This window comes from Bos indicus x Bos taurus, chromosome 14 (genome assembly GCF_003369695.1).
Source record: "Bos indicus x Bos taurus breed Angus x Brahman F1 hybrid chromosome 14, Bos_hybrid_MaternalHap_v2.0, whole genome shotgun sequence".
Classification (NCBI taxonomy): domain Eukaryota; kingdom Metazoa; phylum Chordata; class Mammalia; order Artiodactyla; family Bovidae; genus Bos; species Bos indicus x Bos taurus.
In genome coordinates this window covers 81,254,658-81,270,711 of record NC_040089.1, presented here as the reverse complement: position 1 = coordinate 81,270,711, position 16,054 = coordinate 81,254,658, and the positions used below count along the sequence as shown (strand labels likewise).

Genomic DNA, 16,054 nt, shown 5'->3' with positions numbered 1-16,054 from the left:
TCGAGCTTTGGACAAATCAGGAGAGCCTGTCAACCTCCCAGGTGGGATTACTTGTAGTTAATAGACTGGACTCGGAGCCCCAAAAAGCAGCGCACTCAGTGTAGACAAACAGAGCACACTGCCGCAGGCTTTCCAAGAAGCCCTGCCATGGCCAGGAGACGCTCCTGCCAGCTCCATCAGGTAGGAGGGGGAGACAATGACAGGGCAGAGTTGCTCTCTGGTTCTGAATTTTCTTTTTGCTTTTAAAATGAAGACAGCACTACAGGGTGCATTTGGGAAGCTGCAGGGTTGGATGGTGGTGTTGAAGTCACTTGCACTGCCTCTGTGGAATCTGATTTAGGCTTGTCTGGCTGCACTGACAGTTGGATCTCTTTCTTCTCTCAGGTGATATCTCTGTTCACTTTTGCCGTCGGTGTCAATATCTGCTTAGGAGTCACAGCAAATCGAATTAAGAGGGCAGAAGGATGGGGTGAAGGCCCTCCTACAGGTATGTGTGGCAGCTGTGCCCATTGTCAGTCCTTTTAAAGTATTAAAAGTGATCACTGTCCACTCGTTAAGAAATGCACCTTCAATCTTGCAGTGTAATTAACTCATGCTGTCTCTGGAATAAAATCAGCTCTCTGTACAGTTCAGATGGGGGAACGTGGTTTAGTAAGAGAACATTTTATGAACTCTTCCTGCTACTTCAACTGACTGTTTAAATCTCCGTCCTCTGAATTTATAAATGCTAAGATAACATTAAAGCTCTTGTGAACAGACAAGGCTGAAAAAGAAGTGATGAGAACAGGTGCTGAGTTGATAGTAGAGATATTGTGAGTGTAATTTGTTGTCATGGCATAGGAGATCTAGTATTTGTGTCCAGAAAGTTCTGACCTTGAGAAAGAGAGGGATGGAAGTAAAAAAAAAAAAGAAAAAGAAAAGGCAGGGAACTGTTTTTATGAAAGTTCAGGGCTATGAGATGAAGCTTTAACCTAAAACAGGGAAAATATGAGAGGAGGTGCTTAGAAGAGCTTATGAGATTGACTTCTTCTCCCTGATTTTTCTTTTGGCCCAGGAGAGGTAAGTTTTCACAGAGTGTCATGACTTAACTAACAGAACTGAAGTGAAAGAGTTTCCTTTTACAATGTACACTGTGCCATAAGCAGTATGGGAATTCTTATAAAGGAGCTCCTTGTGCAGATCCAGGAGGCTTAACTGACCAGGTCTTAAGTAATGAGTTGGTTAATTTCCTGGAAATTGGAGCTGCTGATGGTTTTATAAAGAAAAATTACATATTAAGTAGCGGGTACTCTAGGGGGCAATCTTTTCTTGACTTTTCCTGACATCTCAGCGTGTCTGTTGGCCTTCCTGTGCATTTTGTATTTCTCTGCACTGGATTTCTTGACCTGACTCATAAAAGACTGTCACCTGTCTCTCTGTAGCCAGCACGAGCATTTCTTAGCCAAGTTATGCTCCATGCATTGATGGAATCCTGAACCTTCCTTATTTCAAGCAAGTGACCTTTGAGTAAAGGGTGAAAGAATTACATCAGAAGTGGTTTAGTGGATCCAAGTGGAGTGTGCTTGGGGTGAAAGTAAGAAAATAGATCCTAAACACTGCACCCCAGGGAACCAATGGATCCAAGTGGAGTGTGCTTGGGATGAAAGTAAGAAAATAGATCCTAAAGACTGCACCCCCGGGAACCAATGGATCCAAGTGGAGTGCGCTTGGGATGGAAAGTAAGAAAATAGATCCTAAAGACTGCACCCCCGGGAACCAATGGATCCAAGTGGAGTGCGCTTGGGGTGAAAGTAAGAAAATAGATCCTAAACACTGCACCCCCGGGAACCAATGGATCCAAGTGGAGTGTGCTTGGGATGGAAAGTAAGAAAATAGATCATAAAGACTGCACCCCAGGGAACCAATGGATCCAAGTGGAGTGTGCTTGGGATGGAAAGTAAGAAAATAGACCCTAAAGACTGCACCCCGGGAACCAATGGACAAAATGAGCTGTCTTCTGTTGCGGAAGGGGAGGAAAGCAGATCCCTGGGCTGGAGGATCCTGTTTTTTTTGGTAACGAACGGTTGTTCCAGACAAGTGTAACTCCTGCTCACACTGCCTGTAACTGCTCAGACTGAAGAGCAAGGATCAGGCCTTTAGTTTAGCCATGGGGGCAAGCTTGAGAGCCTGCTGCTGGCTCTTTCCAATGGACCCTCAAGGGAACTTTTTTCCCTTCTTTGTATTAATATATTACCTTGGCTAAAACTGATATTAAAAGTTATTTCTCTGATGAGTGTTGTAAAATCAAGTCGTCCATTATTTTCAAAGTTGACTTTTTTTTTTGGAAAATGGTCATGAAAGCCCTGGGTTGGCACCCTGGATCCATCTCACTTGCCAAGTGGTCTTGGGGAAGTCACTTGTGAGTTCCATTTCCTTAGCCATACAATGGAGAACGGGCCTAGGTGATTTCCAATTTTCCTTCTGGATTAAAAAAGAAAAATATGATTCTGTCTGTTCTGTTTCATTGCCTTTTGAATGTGTGTACTCTCTGCAGGAGAACTTGAAAAATACAGACCAGATTTACTAATCCTCAAATATATTTTGTGTATAATAAATAATTTCCATGCATTATTAAAAACAATTATAAGAATTAATGAGTCAATGCTACTTCTGGAAAAATAATATAATCTAAATTATCATCTCTAAATCTAGTATATTTCAGAATATTTGCTTCTTGAATTATTAATCAAATCATTGATTATTTTTGGCCTTATGGTATCTTCTAAAGTAATTTATTAGTGAAAATTCTACTGCTAGGAAGTATTAGTCTCGAGATACATGTGAGTCTGAGTTTGGGGATTTTGGTATGCCTGACACTTTTTATTTTTAAATTTCTGTTGATATAGCTTACTGCTGTTGAGGCACTGTAATTGATTTCTCCCAAATGAAGACCATGGTGTGCTTTGGAAACTGACTGAACTCATAGTGCGGAGAGTCTAAGCGTTTTCCTCTTTTTAAATGTTGTGTGTGTCTGAGATGACGCTTATGGTTGGTGATTCTGCCCGCAAAGTGTGCGCGTCGGAAAACCCTGGGTGAGCTGTCACATGCGTTTTAGAGAAGATGCTAGGAGGAAAGGCTGCCATGCTTACTGTCAACGACACTTCCGTGTTCCAGAGTATTCCTGAGAAACTCAGTGCTTCGAGATTGTTCTACCAAGTAGAAGGAACACAGAGGGTATTGATGCATAGCCAGCTTCAGACTGACCGGGGCAAGACCTCTCATTCACTACCATTCAGTTTCTTACTTAGGAAACGTAGTACCTCAGAGTCCTCAGCTGCAGCTGAGAACGTTCTACACACATGCAGACTCTTGCAACTGGTCTGTGGTGGATGTTAGTTTCAAGGCTGTGGCCATGCAAACTATTATAATTAATAGTTTGGCACACTTGATAGCTGGATTTTTTGTTAGGATGTGGTGATCTATTGGAAGTCATGGTAAAATAAGATTTCTTCTTTCAGATTGTAGATTTATTAGAGGATGTGGAATGAGCAGAACTAATTACAAGTCTGCTGGGTAAATATCACGGACCATCAGGTGCATGAGATGCCGGGAATAAATTTTCAAAGAGAATGTAAAGAATATGTGCAATTCAGTTTGACATTCTTGTCCCATACATCTGATGTAGCCAGCTTGATTTACCTCTAAAGTTGAAAGAGAATTTATGTGTATACAGGTGACACTCATGTAATGTGCTTATGTGTATATTTCTGTGTGATGGTGGAATCTATTTCACTGGAGTTGGTGACGGATACTTTTCCAGTCTCTGGGTGGAAATGGGATCTCCTTTGAGAGAAGCAACTTCATACCTGAAAGACAAAGGGAAGTGGGTAAGCTTGTGAGTAACTGGCTAACAGAGACTTGAAAGCTTTGTTCAAGTCATCATCATTTTTAAGTGGCTTGAGAGTTTAAAAGTACGTGAATGCAAGTGAAATTCATGGGGAAATGCGAAATGAAGAGTGTCACTGACAACTTTACAAGTAAAGCTTTGCTTTGTGAATCCTGGAGAAAGCAGATAATGGTGACAGGCGTGAGAAGGCTCACGTTCATTTGATAGCTTTGGGCATCTCATCCTACAACGCAAAGGCGCTTAAAAGTTCCTCCAAGCTGCAAAGCTGACTGGTGACTGTCATCAGCCGTTACTCGGTAAGGAAAATTAGAAGGACTGTCACGTCCTGGGACTTTATGTTAAATCTAATGTTGAAACCAGAAGTCATTTAAGTCAGTGGAACACAATGATCTGAATTAGCATTGAAAGAAGGGCGTGGATTTTTCAGTTCTTTGTTATATGGCACTTAGGTACGGTGATTTTTCATGTATCTTAGAACTATACAAATGCTCTGTGGTGACCTTCATGGGAAGGAAATCCAAAAAAGAGGGGATATATGAAAACGTATGGCTGATTCAGTGTGGCAGCCTGGATGGGAGGGGACTTGGGGGAGAAGGGATGCATGTACATGTATGGCTGAGGCCCTTCCTTGGCTGCCCACCCGAAACTATCACAACCTTTTCTTGGGAGGGGGCGCAGGGAGTCGAGTTCCATGTTATTGTTGTACACATATATATATTTCTTGTGTATACACAGATAATTTTCTTTCTCAGAAGTATTAAAAAATTGATTAACCTTCAGTCTACAAAAAATACCTACTCTGCATGATAGAAAAATCGCTCCTACAAGTTCAACTGATTTATGCCCCAAACTTTCCCCAAAACGTCTCAAATTCCTGGTGGCTCAGACAGTCAAGAATCCACCTGTAATGCAGGAGACCTGGGTTCGATCCCTGGGTCAGGAAGATCCCCTGGAGGAGGGCATGGCAACCCACTTCAGTATTCTTGCCTGGAGAATCCCCATGGACAGAGGAGCCTGGTGGGCTACAGTCCATGGGGTCACAAAGAGTCTGACATGACTAAGTGACTTTCACTTTCCCCAAAATATACAATATGAAGCAACACATTGAATCTTAATGTAGAAGGTGGGCCATGCGGAGGGTGGAGGGGCAGAGGGCCACACGTGCTCATGCGCTCATGCACACACATGCACCCCTCAGGCATGTGCCCCCACTCAGCAGTGGCCTGAGTGCGGGGCTCTGGCCCACCTGGGAGCCCCCTGGAGGCTCCTGGCCAGCCCCATGCTCAGGGAGCAGGCCCAGCAGCCCAGTATCACTGTGCTGGTAACTGGCTATTCTCCACTACACACAGTTTTAAAAGAAATACAGCTTCCATACGGCAGAAACCAACACAGCGCTGTAAAGCACCTATGTGCACGCACGCTCACTCACTCAGTCCTGTCTGACTCTTCGCGACCCCATGGACTGACTGTACCTCACCAGACTCCTCCATCCCTGGAATTTTCCAGGCAAGAATACTGGAGCAGGTTGCCATTTCCTACCCCAAGGGATCTTCCTGATCCAGGGATCTAACCCATGTCTCTTGCATCTCCTGCATTGGCAGGTGGATTCTTTACCCCTGAGCCACCTGGGAAGCCATTAATTTAAAAAAGGGAAAGGAGTGAATTCAGACTAAAATTTTATTGTGAACCTAATAAAACCTGTTCCAATTTCTGTTGAAAAGCATAGTAAATAGTAGGCAAAAACCTGGTAAGCAAAAAAATGTCCAAATGATATAAGCACACATTGTAATAGTAAACTTTTAAAATAATTTCTTTAAAATGAGTATTTTGCAGATTGTTTTTAAAAACATCAATTTAGTTTATATTCCCGATGATTTTTATGCATTGCTTATCATAATTGTATACTATAGAAAGGGGCGTTAACTATTCTTTAATTTTCAAATTTCATATAAAAATTAAAGACTAAAATTGACAAGGAAAAAAAAAAAAACTATACAGAATCTTCTATCTTGTTGCATTAACCAGAAATCTCCATCTTAAATAAAGTTCAACATAGCTTATATCTTCCAAAATCATGTCTTAAAAAGAACATCTAAAATTCAGAGCTTATGTGCATAATTTGAAAAATCCTTTGTTAACGATAATGATATTATAGCTACAATCAGATGATCTAAAATTGTAGCTAGGCCTTTGCTAGCTTAAGTTAGGCCTAAGGTTCTTATTTTTAAAACAACTTTTAATTTTATATTGGAGTATAAAAGTATGGTGATACTTTCAGGTGGACAGCACAGGGACTCAGTCATGCATATACACGTATCCATTCTCCCCCAGAGTCCCCTCCCATCCAGGCTGCCACAGAACACTGAGCAAGGTTCCCTGTGCCACACAGTGGAGCAGTACACAAGTGAAATTAAACTCTTAAATTGTATTCAAATCATCTAGAAATCTGTTTTCTTGTAGTTTACGAGGTCTTTCTACACGAGGACGTGGTATTTAAAAACACACTGAAAAAGTATGGAATTCGGAGGGCTTCCCTGGTGTTCAGATGGTAAAGAATCCGCCTGCAGTGCAAGAGACCTGGGTTCAACCGTGAGTTGGAAAGGTCACCTGGAGGGGGGAATGGCACCCCACTCCAGGATTCGTTCCTGGGGAAGCCCACGAACAGGGGAGCCTGGTGGGCTGTCTTCCATGGGGTCGCAAAGAGTCGGACACGACTCAGTGACTTTCTCTTTCGCTAGAGTTCTGATCTCCCAACCAGGAAAATGGGGATAATATCGCCTCTTTGTCTGAAAAGATTCTTGAAAACAAACGTGCCATACTAAGACTGATAAGAATATAAGGTGTTGAGTGTATGCTGATACACTGCATTTATCTCCAAATTTGTTTGAAGGCCAGGGTCTCCATTTTACCTCATCAAATTGACAGTATGTGCTATATAAAACGCCGTTTCATTGTTTGGTAGCAGACTTATACTACTGACTGTGATCATACATGTTATTTGAGTGATTTACAAGTGAAATTAGACTCAGATTTCATTGAAATCATCTAGAAACCTATTTTCTTGTAGTTGATGGGGTCTTGCTACATGAGGATGTTGTATTTTATACAAACACATTGAAAGTACAGGTGTTTGAAAACTTCCCAGGTGGACCTATTAATTTAAAAAGTTGTCTATGAAATCTGGTTCAGAAGCTGTGAAGAAGAGGAGAGCGTAATGATGGTGCAGTAATGGATATTTATAGGAAGTGGTGTATTTAGGAAGTGGAGATACTGACACACAGGCCTGTACTAAGTGCTGCTTTTGAAGAGATGAGGTCAAGAGTATCGAGGAAAAACGGCAACTTCAGCGCAAGAAAGTAGGACCGGAAAGAACACATCGTGTACTCCAGAAGAGGCGTCGGACGGGACTTCAGGCTTGAGTTGGCCGGCATCTTGATTGTCATCCACGTTGTCTGCCTTTTTTCCTTGTATTTTATGCTTCAGACAAGGCAGGCAGACACCGGAGAGCCAGGTCTGTCCCAGTGCTCTTGGAAAGGAGGCGGCTTACTCAGTCTGTTTCATTTCAAGACTTGCCTCTCACTTTCAGGAAACCCTCAGGCTGAGAACCATGGAAAATGGGAGGAACAGAGAGTGGGTCACAGCGCAAACTCTGAATGCAGGATCAGATAAAACTTAGATGAATCGTCCAGCTTTCGGCTGGGCTAAGTAGTTTCAAACTTAAACACAGCCTCCCTCACTGGCCATCGTCCAAATCTGAAAATTTCCATTTTGCAGAGATTTGGTGGAAAATGTGATTGGGAATCCAGGATGAAATTATGTTTAGGTCACAACTGTTGTCATGAATTAGGCTGTTTCGAATAGTCTAATTAAATTATCAATAATTTTTTTTCTGTGCATAAATGGCACCAGAATTCCACAATGCTACTTCTGTGTAGGTATGGTAAGACGGAATGTTTTAGAAAGAAGATTTACTTAGCTAAGTAAAAATAACTTCACTTGTTTCTATCAGAATTGTGAGTTTGAATGTGATAAATCGAATTTTACATTGGTGGGTTTTTTAAATCATGAAATTGCGCTTCTGGGAAAAGTAAGAAGCGTACAGCATTGTTTTTATGTACATCACATATAACATATTTTAAAATGTAAAGTCTCTAAAGAAAACTTCTGTCTGTATAGACCTGCGACATTTATTTTTTAAGATTCTGGAACTGACTTGTTCCTTTGAAGTAAAACAATATCATTTAAATGTGTAATTCAAAAGGCAGAATAGCATTTGAATCTCATAAAAGTGCTGGCAAGTGCGTCATATGAAGTTTCAGACCCCCATCACACTTAGGACAGATTTGTTTTTAATTTATTTTTAATTTAAGGATAATTGCTTTCCGGTGTCCTGCTGGCTTCTGCCTCACAGCAGTGTGAAGCGGCCCTGAGTGTCTGCAGGCTCCGCCCTGTGCACCTCACTCCCAGTACAGCAGTGTGAACCGGCCCTGAGTGTCCGCAGGCCCGGCCCGCGTGCACCTCGCTCCCATCCCCGCATTGCACGCTCTAGGGGTCACAGCACCGGCTGAGCTCCCTGAGTTACGCAGCGACTTCCCACTGGCCGTCTGTTTTACCTGTGGTCGTGGCTTATGTTTCACGCCCCTCTCTCAATCCGCCCCGCCTCTCCTTCCCCGGCTGTGTCCACAAGTCTCTTCTCCATGTCTGCGGCGTTGTTCCTGCCCTGCAAATAGGTTCAGGTACCATTTTTCCAGATTCCATATCTGTGTGTTGCTGTACGGTATTTGTTTTTCTCTTTCTGACCTACTTCACTCAGCACGGAGTTTGTTTCCTTGTTGTCTTTCTCGTTAGTTCTGAAGTTTTTAGTTCTGATAAAGGAAGGCTTTACAGATTTTAGAATTCAGGTATATAAGAAGTTAGAGAATCCTTCCATATCTGACTATTGAATCAAGTACAAGAAGAAGAGCAGTCCTAAAACTTGGCCTGGTGTGGGGCGAGGGGCCCAGAACCCGGGTGGGATGAAAAAGCCGGCTCGTGGGGACGAGCTAAAGAGAGAATCAGGGCTGGGAGTCGTTCTGAAGGAAGATGTCAGGGGCAGAACAGGCCCTGGAAAGGCCAGGTGAACTTTGTTCTGCCACTTTATTTTGTTTAAAAAAAAAAAAAAAAAGGCTGCTGCCGTTCCTGCTGTTCTCAGCAGAATCAGTCAGCCAGGAGTGAGTTTGGCATACGTGTCCCTAATCCATGGGTTCCCTAGTGGCTCGGTAATAAAGAGGCTCCTGCCAACACAGGAGACCCAGGTTCGATTCCTGGGGCAGGGAGATCCTCTGGAGAAGGAATGGTAACCCACTCCAGTATTCTTGCCTGGGAAATCCCACAGACAGAAGAGCCTGGCGGGCTACAGTCCATGGGGGTTGCGAGAGGCTTACACACTGGGCAACTAAGCAACAATAATCCCTAATCCACACCAGCCCAGAAATTCACTCTTATTTGAAAGTTGTTAGTAACCCCATATTGAGTACAATACTTTTTATGAGCTGTATGTTTGCATTATGAGTGTAAGTGCAGCTCTTTCTTAACAAAGCTGTCTTCAGTTTGAGGGTTGGCAAGGAAGATGATAATTGGATAGGGGCGAGCTATTGTGTGAAATTCAATTATTTTCAAAAGCACAGTGAGTGGTAAACTTAGAGAGTAACTATTGTTGGACTGCTACTGCGGCTGCTAAGTCCCTTCAGTCGTGTCCGACTCTGCGACCCCATAGACGGCAGCCCACCAGGCTCCTCTGTCCCTGGGATTCTCCAGGCAAGAACACTGGAGTGGGTTGCCATTTTCTTCTCCAACTATTGTTGGAAGGAAGGAGTAAAAATCACTTTGATAGAATGAATGGAGAAAGGTTTAAAATGATTAGAAATTCATACAAATTTTTTGAAAGTAAAAATAAGAAAAAGGAAGAGATTATGATGAGGGAAAAGCAAAGGGCGTGAATGGAGGAAAACTTCACGTGCTGGCTGAGACGCCACAAAGGAGACAGGACGGGTGAACATCTACGAACAATGTGCCTTTGAAGCTCTTCTGATTATCCCAGCCCTAAGGATAGCTAAGTGTGCTTATATATGCAGTTCATGAGCACAAATTCTACTCAGAATTTATCATAATAGATGGATGCTGGGATGATTCTAAGCAGTATCCTTATAAAAGGAGTGTTTCAGTTATAAGCATTTTTCTTACATTTGCTTTTCACCGTGGGACTTTATTTTTCCTTTCTCTACTGCTCAGTCCTCCTCCTCTCATAGTTCCTCGAAGTTCAGCATGTCTGTTGATTGGTTGGGCAAAGTCTATAGAAAAATGTGGTTTGTGAACCAGAGGTAAGGCATTGCCTTGGAAACCTGATATTATTTCTTCAGCTGAATGGGGGTGATTTGTATGTCTTTGAAGATCCCATAATCAACCATGCAAAAGCGTTTCACATCTCGTGGTCAGGTGAATCTGTTTGCTTTAGTTGAACTAATCTAATGCTGTCCAGGTCAGGACTGGGTGACTCTGACTTGAAAGAGGACAAAGGACTAACAGATGAGTGGGATGTTCAGATAAATGGCTTTGCTGAACCTAGAAATGTCATTAAATATCTGTTCTCTCCTTGCCTCTGGTGTTTTCTTGATTTTACAAGTAATGGATTCTGATTTAAAAAAAATGGAAAATTCATAAACATAAGGAACTAAAATAACATTATAAATAAAATTTGTAGGATATTTATATATTGTATAACATACCCTTCATGCACATAAATTCACATGCATGTCTACTTACACACATAAAGATATATGTTATATATATATGTGAGAGGGAGAAGTAAGCAAGCAAAACATAAAAAAAAAAAAAGATATTTGTAAAACAGAAGTTTCAAATTGCAGAAAAGTAAGACGTTTCCTTGCTTTTTCTCATTTCTCCAAAAATAATTTCTGTAAAGAATTTTTACAGTGAAAAAAAGTGTTATTCACATTGGCATGTGCTGTGTGCTCAGTCGTGTCTGACTCTGGTGACCCCATGGACCGCAGCCTGCCAGGCCCCGCTGTCCCGGGGTTCCCCATGCAGGAATCCCGGGGTGGGTGCCATGTCCTCTTCCAGATTCACCCTGGTACTTGTCTCAACGCTTCTGTCCCCACCCACTCTCTCATCTCTAGCTCTGGCCTCTGACTTTATTTTATGTTTATCTCTATCTTTATTGCTTTCTCTATCTCTATTTCTAACAGAAAATATAATATATACATTTACTACCAGGGCTTCCATGGTGGCTCAGATGGTAAAGAATCTGCCATCAATTCAGGAGACCTGGGTTCGATCCCTGGGTTGACCAGAATTGTTTTCCATGCTTTGCTGTTTTAAAAAAATGTTTATCCACTTTGTAGCTCTTTCCATACTAGCCTGTGCAGATCTGACTTGCTTTGTAAGCTGGGATGAGGATCCTGCTTAATTTTTCCAGCCAGCCTGTTACCCTAGCACTATTTACCGATTAATTTTTTTTTGCTACTTGATTAATCCTTTCTTTCTCCAAGATTGTAGAGTTTACGTTTGTATAACTCTAGTTATGTATGTAGGTTTTACGGCTGGAAGAGATCTCAAAAGTCTTTTATTTCAACCCTGTCTGTTCAGCCTGTTCTCAGAACATTTAGGCTCAATTTTCCTGTTGCAGTTGTAAAGAATCCTGCCTGCCAATGCTGGAGATGCAAGAAATGCAAGTATGATTCCTGAGTCAGGAAGATCCCCTGGAGTAGGAAATGGCAACCCATTCCAGTATTCTTGCCTGGAAAATCCCATGGACAGAGGAGACTGGCAGGTTACAGGCCATGGGTCGCAGAGTTGGATATGGCTGAGCAACTGAGCATACATGCACCTTCCTTACAAAAACTGTGGATTTTTGAACAGGCGAATGAACACTTCTAAGTGTAGACTTCAAAGTACTGTTCTCTGTTGGCATCACAACATCCACAGAGACACAGAATTGTGGTAATAATCACTGGAAATAGTAGTAAAACCAGTAGCCAACATTTGTTACTTTCTGTATGGCTGACACCTTGCTCAGTATCTCATTTAATTCGCATGATAGTCTCCAGTTACTTTTATTGGTCTCCCCTCTCTACAGATGAAGAAACTGGCGCAGAAGACCTGCTGAGGTTCACAGCCAGCAGCAGATGGAGCCAGGCTGCTCAGCTCGAGTCTGCCTGCATGACCGCATTCTTCTGCCCAGGGCCTCCCTGCCAGAGTGATGTGACGGGAAGGTCGCTCAGTCATGCAAGACTCTCTGTGACCCCATGGACCATAGCCTGCCAGGCTCCTCTGTCCATGGAGTTCTCCAGACCAGAATACTGGAGTGGGTAGCCTTTCCCACTCCAGGGGATCTTCCCAAACCAGGGATCGAACCCAGGTCTCCCGCATTGCCAGCGGATTCTTTCCTGTCTGAGCCACCAGGGAAACCCCCTAGTGACATGGCCTATTCCCTAATCCCATTGCCCTTGTCTCTTGTCTCTTGCAGTGTTATCAGACTCCCCCTCGATCAACATCTCTGGGTCTTGCAAGGGCAGATGCTTTGAACTTCAAGAGGCTGGACCCCCTGATTGTCGATGTGACAACTTGTGTAAGAGCTATAGCAGCTGCTGCCTTGACTTTGATGAGCTCTGCTTGAAGACAGGTGCGTAACTTTTGAATCCTCTAGTCTCAGTTAGCTGGCTTAACCCCTGCTGTTGAGCAACCTGCCATCGCCACCCTGCTTTGGATGAACCAAACTGGGGGATTTAGTTTCGTTCCTGGAATCACTGTCAGTTGTGTTACGAGCACACCCTGTATGGCCGTTGTATCCACACAAGACTCGGCCCAAAGAGAATTCTTCGCAGCTGCAGTCGTCATTTACTAGTTTGGGATGTTTATGACCAGTTATTTTTTCTTTAATCTTTATGATTTCTATCTCTTGCTGTCCCCCATTCACTGCTAGGATACCTGGACTGAAATTTTGCACGTTCTTAAAGTGTTGGGCTCTTTTCTGGGCGTCTGTTCTAACTATTATTTTTGCTTGCCTGCTCAGTTTCTAACATTGGCTTTGTTTCATCGTATCGTATAGTGACTGTGGGTCTACTCTGAGGTCATTACTTCTTCTCAGTGGGAGTCTAAAATCATTTTGGAATTCTTCTTGGGTTTGCATGCTCAAGGCAGCTCTAAAATCTTCCTCTACACGTGCCTGACGTTTGTTCACATTTCTTCTCTAATAGAAGGGTCAGTGGGGTATACAGGTCTCTGAAAGTGCATTAGTGGAGAAAATCACCTTTGGCGACTCATTCTACCTGCTGTTTCCAAAGTCTCACACTTTAGGGGGGACTTACATCATGAGAAACGCTGGACTGGAAGAAACACAAGCTAGAATCAAGATTGCCGGGAGAAATATCAATAACCTCAGATATGCAGATGACACCACCCTTATGGCAGAAAGTGAAGAGGAACTAAAAAGCCTCTTGATGAAAGTGAAAGTGGAGAGTGAAAAAGTTGGCTTAAAGCTCAACATTCAAAAAACGAAGATCATGGCATCCGGTCCCATCACTTCATGGGAAATAGATGGGGAAATAGTGGAAACAGTGTCACACTTTATTTTTCTGGGTTCCAAAATCACTGCAGATGGTGACTGCAGCCATGAAATTAAAAGATGCTTACTCCTTGGAAGGAAAGTTATGACCAACCTAGATAGCATATTCAAAAGCAGAGACATTACTTTGCCAACAAAAGTTCGTCTAGTCAAAGCTATGGTTTTTCCTGTGGTCATGTATGGCTGTGAGAGTTGGACTGTGAAGAAAGCTGAGCGTCGAAGGATTGATGCTTTTGAACTGTGGTGTTGGAGAAGACTCTTGAGAGTCCCTTGGACTGCAAGGAGATCCAACCAGTCCACTCTGAAGATCAGCCCTGGGATTTCTTTGGAGGGAATGATGCTGAAGCTGAAACTCCAGTACTTTGGCCACCTCATGCAAAGAGTTGACTCATTGGAGAAGACTCTGATGCTGGGAGGGATTGGGGGCAAGAGGAGAAGGGGACGACAGAGGATGAGATGGCTAGATGGCATCACCGACTCGATGGACGTGAGTCTGAGTGAACTCCGGGAGTTGGTGATGGACAGGGAGGCCTGGCGTGCTGCGATTCATGGGGTCGCAAAGAGTCGGACACGACTGAGCGACTGATCTGTTCTGATCTGATCTTGCAGTTACCTTGTAGATTATCCCCCATTCCTCTGGGCAGCTTCATGTTCACACTCTCTGGGAAAGGTGACAAGCAACCCTGCTCTCAAGGTCATTTTGTAAAAAATTATTTTTTGGAAAAAGTGGAAGCAGTGACAGATTTTATTTCCTTGGGCTCCAAAATCACTGCAGCCTTGCTGCTTGGAAACAAAGCTATGAAAAACCTAGATGGTGTGTTAAAAAGCAGAGCCATCACTTTGCTGACAAAGGAGTGCCAAGTCAAAGCTATGGTTTTTGCAGTAGTCATGTACGAATGTGAGAGTTGGACTGTAGAGAAGGCTGAGCGCCGAGGAGCCAGGCAGGCTGCGGTCCATGGGATTGCAAAGACACGACTCAGCGACTGAACAGCAGCAGTTGCTTTGCGGTGCTGTGTTAGGCTCTACTGCGCGGCAAAGCGAATCAACTCTGTGTATGTATATATCTCCCCTGTTTCCTTCCCGTGTAGGTCGGCTCCGAGCGCTGAGCAGGGCTCCCTGAGCTCCACAGTAGGTCCCCGTTGGTCATCTCTTTTATTCATAGTATCAGCAGTACGTGGGTCAGTCCCTGTCGCCCAGTTCATACCACTCCCCGTCTTCCCTGCCTTGGTGTCCATACCTGTGTTCTCTACATCCATGTCTCTATTTCTGCTTTGCAAATAAAAACATCTATACCATTTTTCTAGATTCCGTATATATGTTAATATATGATATTTATTTTTCTCTTTCTGACTTATTTCACTCTATATGAGAGTCTCTGGGTCCATCCACATCTCTACAAATGACCCAATTTTGTTCTCTTTTATACGTATTAGTGTTGGTTGCTCAGTCTTTGTCTGACTCGTTGTGATCCTATGGACTGTGGCCCTCTAGGCTCCTCTGTCCATGGGATTCTTCAGGCAAGAATACTGGAGTGGGTTGCTGTTTCCTTCTCCAGGGGATTTTCCTGACCTAGGGATTGAACCCAGGTCTCCTGTATTGTAGTCAGATTCTTTACTGTCTGAGCCATCAGGGAAACCCTCCTTTTTTATGGCTGAGTAATATAATAGTTCATTGTATTAAGACCATTAGATACAGAGATTCCACAGCTCTCTTGATAAATTATTACCTGTTTTTAGACTATTATGGTTAGATGATTATTTCAAAAATCTAGCTCATATTATCATTAACATTAGTTTGACTTTTCTAATGACATTAGAAACATATATTATTCTCCTTTACTAAAGAAATAGCACCTGATTTACATGAAAACCTGTGTCAGCTCTTTACCAGTTCAGATTTTTTCCCCCTCCTCAAAAGAAGGAGAGTGCTCTTAGGCTGTTTATTTATCTATTTATTTATTTTTTGCATAATACATTTTCCCAATGTTTGGCCATATTTTTTGTTGTTGTTCCTTTCCTTTTTCCTTTGGAACTTCTCCCAGCTTTCTGTTTGTGGGTTTGTAAACTGAAATGCTGAGAACCTTGTAAACTGAATATAGGGATGGAACAGATGTTCCAGCAGAGTTTCTGGCTTCAAAATATTATTTCAAACCAGTGGTCTGTGTTTACTTGGCACTGAAGAACTAACGAATGTTCTATATTTCCTCTTCTACTTTGAGTATCTTGTCCCGGACACATCATCTCAGCCACCCGACTCCTGATCTTAGAGCTGCTTCTAAACTTGAACGGATGTTCTGACTCTAGCTTAGCTCTCTCTGAATGTAGCTCATGCCTTTCTTTCCGAGTTTAATAAATATAGACATGTTAAAGTAGCTCACGTCCCTGTGTACAGAGATACCTAAGGCCAAATGTGGAAGAACCGAATATAAGATAATAACAAAAGGTTGAAGGAGAAAACAGATCTCTGAGATACTACTCTGCTGACCCAGAGATAAGCACAATCAGTGTTTCAGTGCAAACTCAGACTGTGTTATGTGTTTAGAATGT

The 16,054-nt window shown here is 42.8% G+C and overlaps 1 protein-coding gene across 10 annotated transcripts in view; it reads left to right on the top strand.

The window, feature by feature from the left end:
• The window catches only part of ENPP2 (ectonucleotide pyrophosphatase/phosphodiesterase 2), a 135,458-nt gene that overhangs the window by 39,890 nt on the left and 79,514 nt on the right, over window positions 1-16,054 (top strand). For 8 of the 10 annotated variants that reach the window (XM_027561677.1, XM_027561674.1, XM_027561673.1 and 5 more), the window contains exons 2-3: window positions 385-487; window positions 12,411-12,566. In XM_027561677.1, coding sequence (XP_027417478.1) covers window positions 385-487; window positions 12,411-12,566 — 259 coding nt within the window. Of the gene's footprint in view, window positions 1-58; window positions 181-384; window positions 488-12,410; window positions 12,567-16,054 lie in introns of those variants that run through there. The other 2 variants (XM_027561675.1, XM_027561669.1) reach the window with 2 other exon arrangements.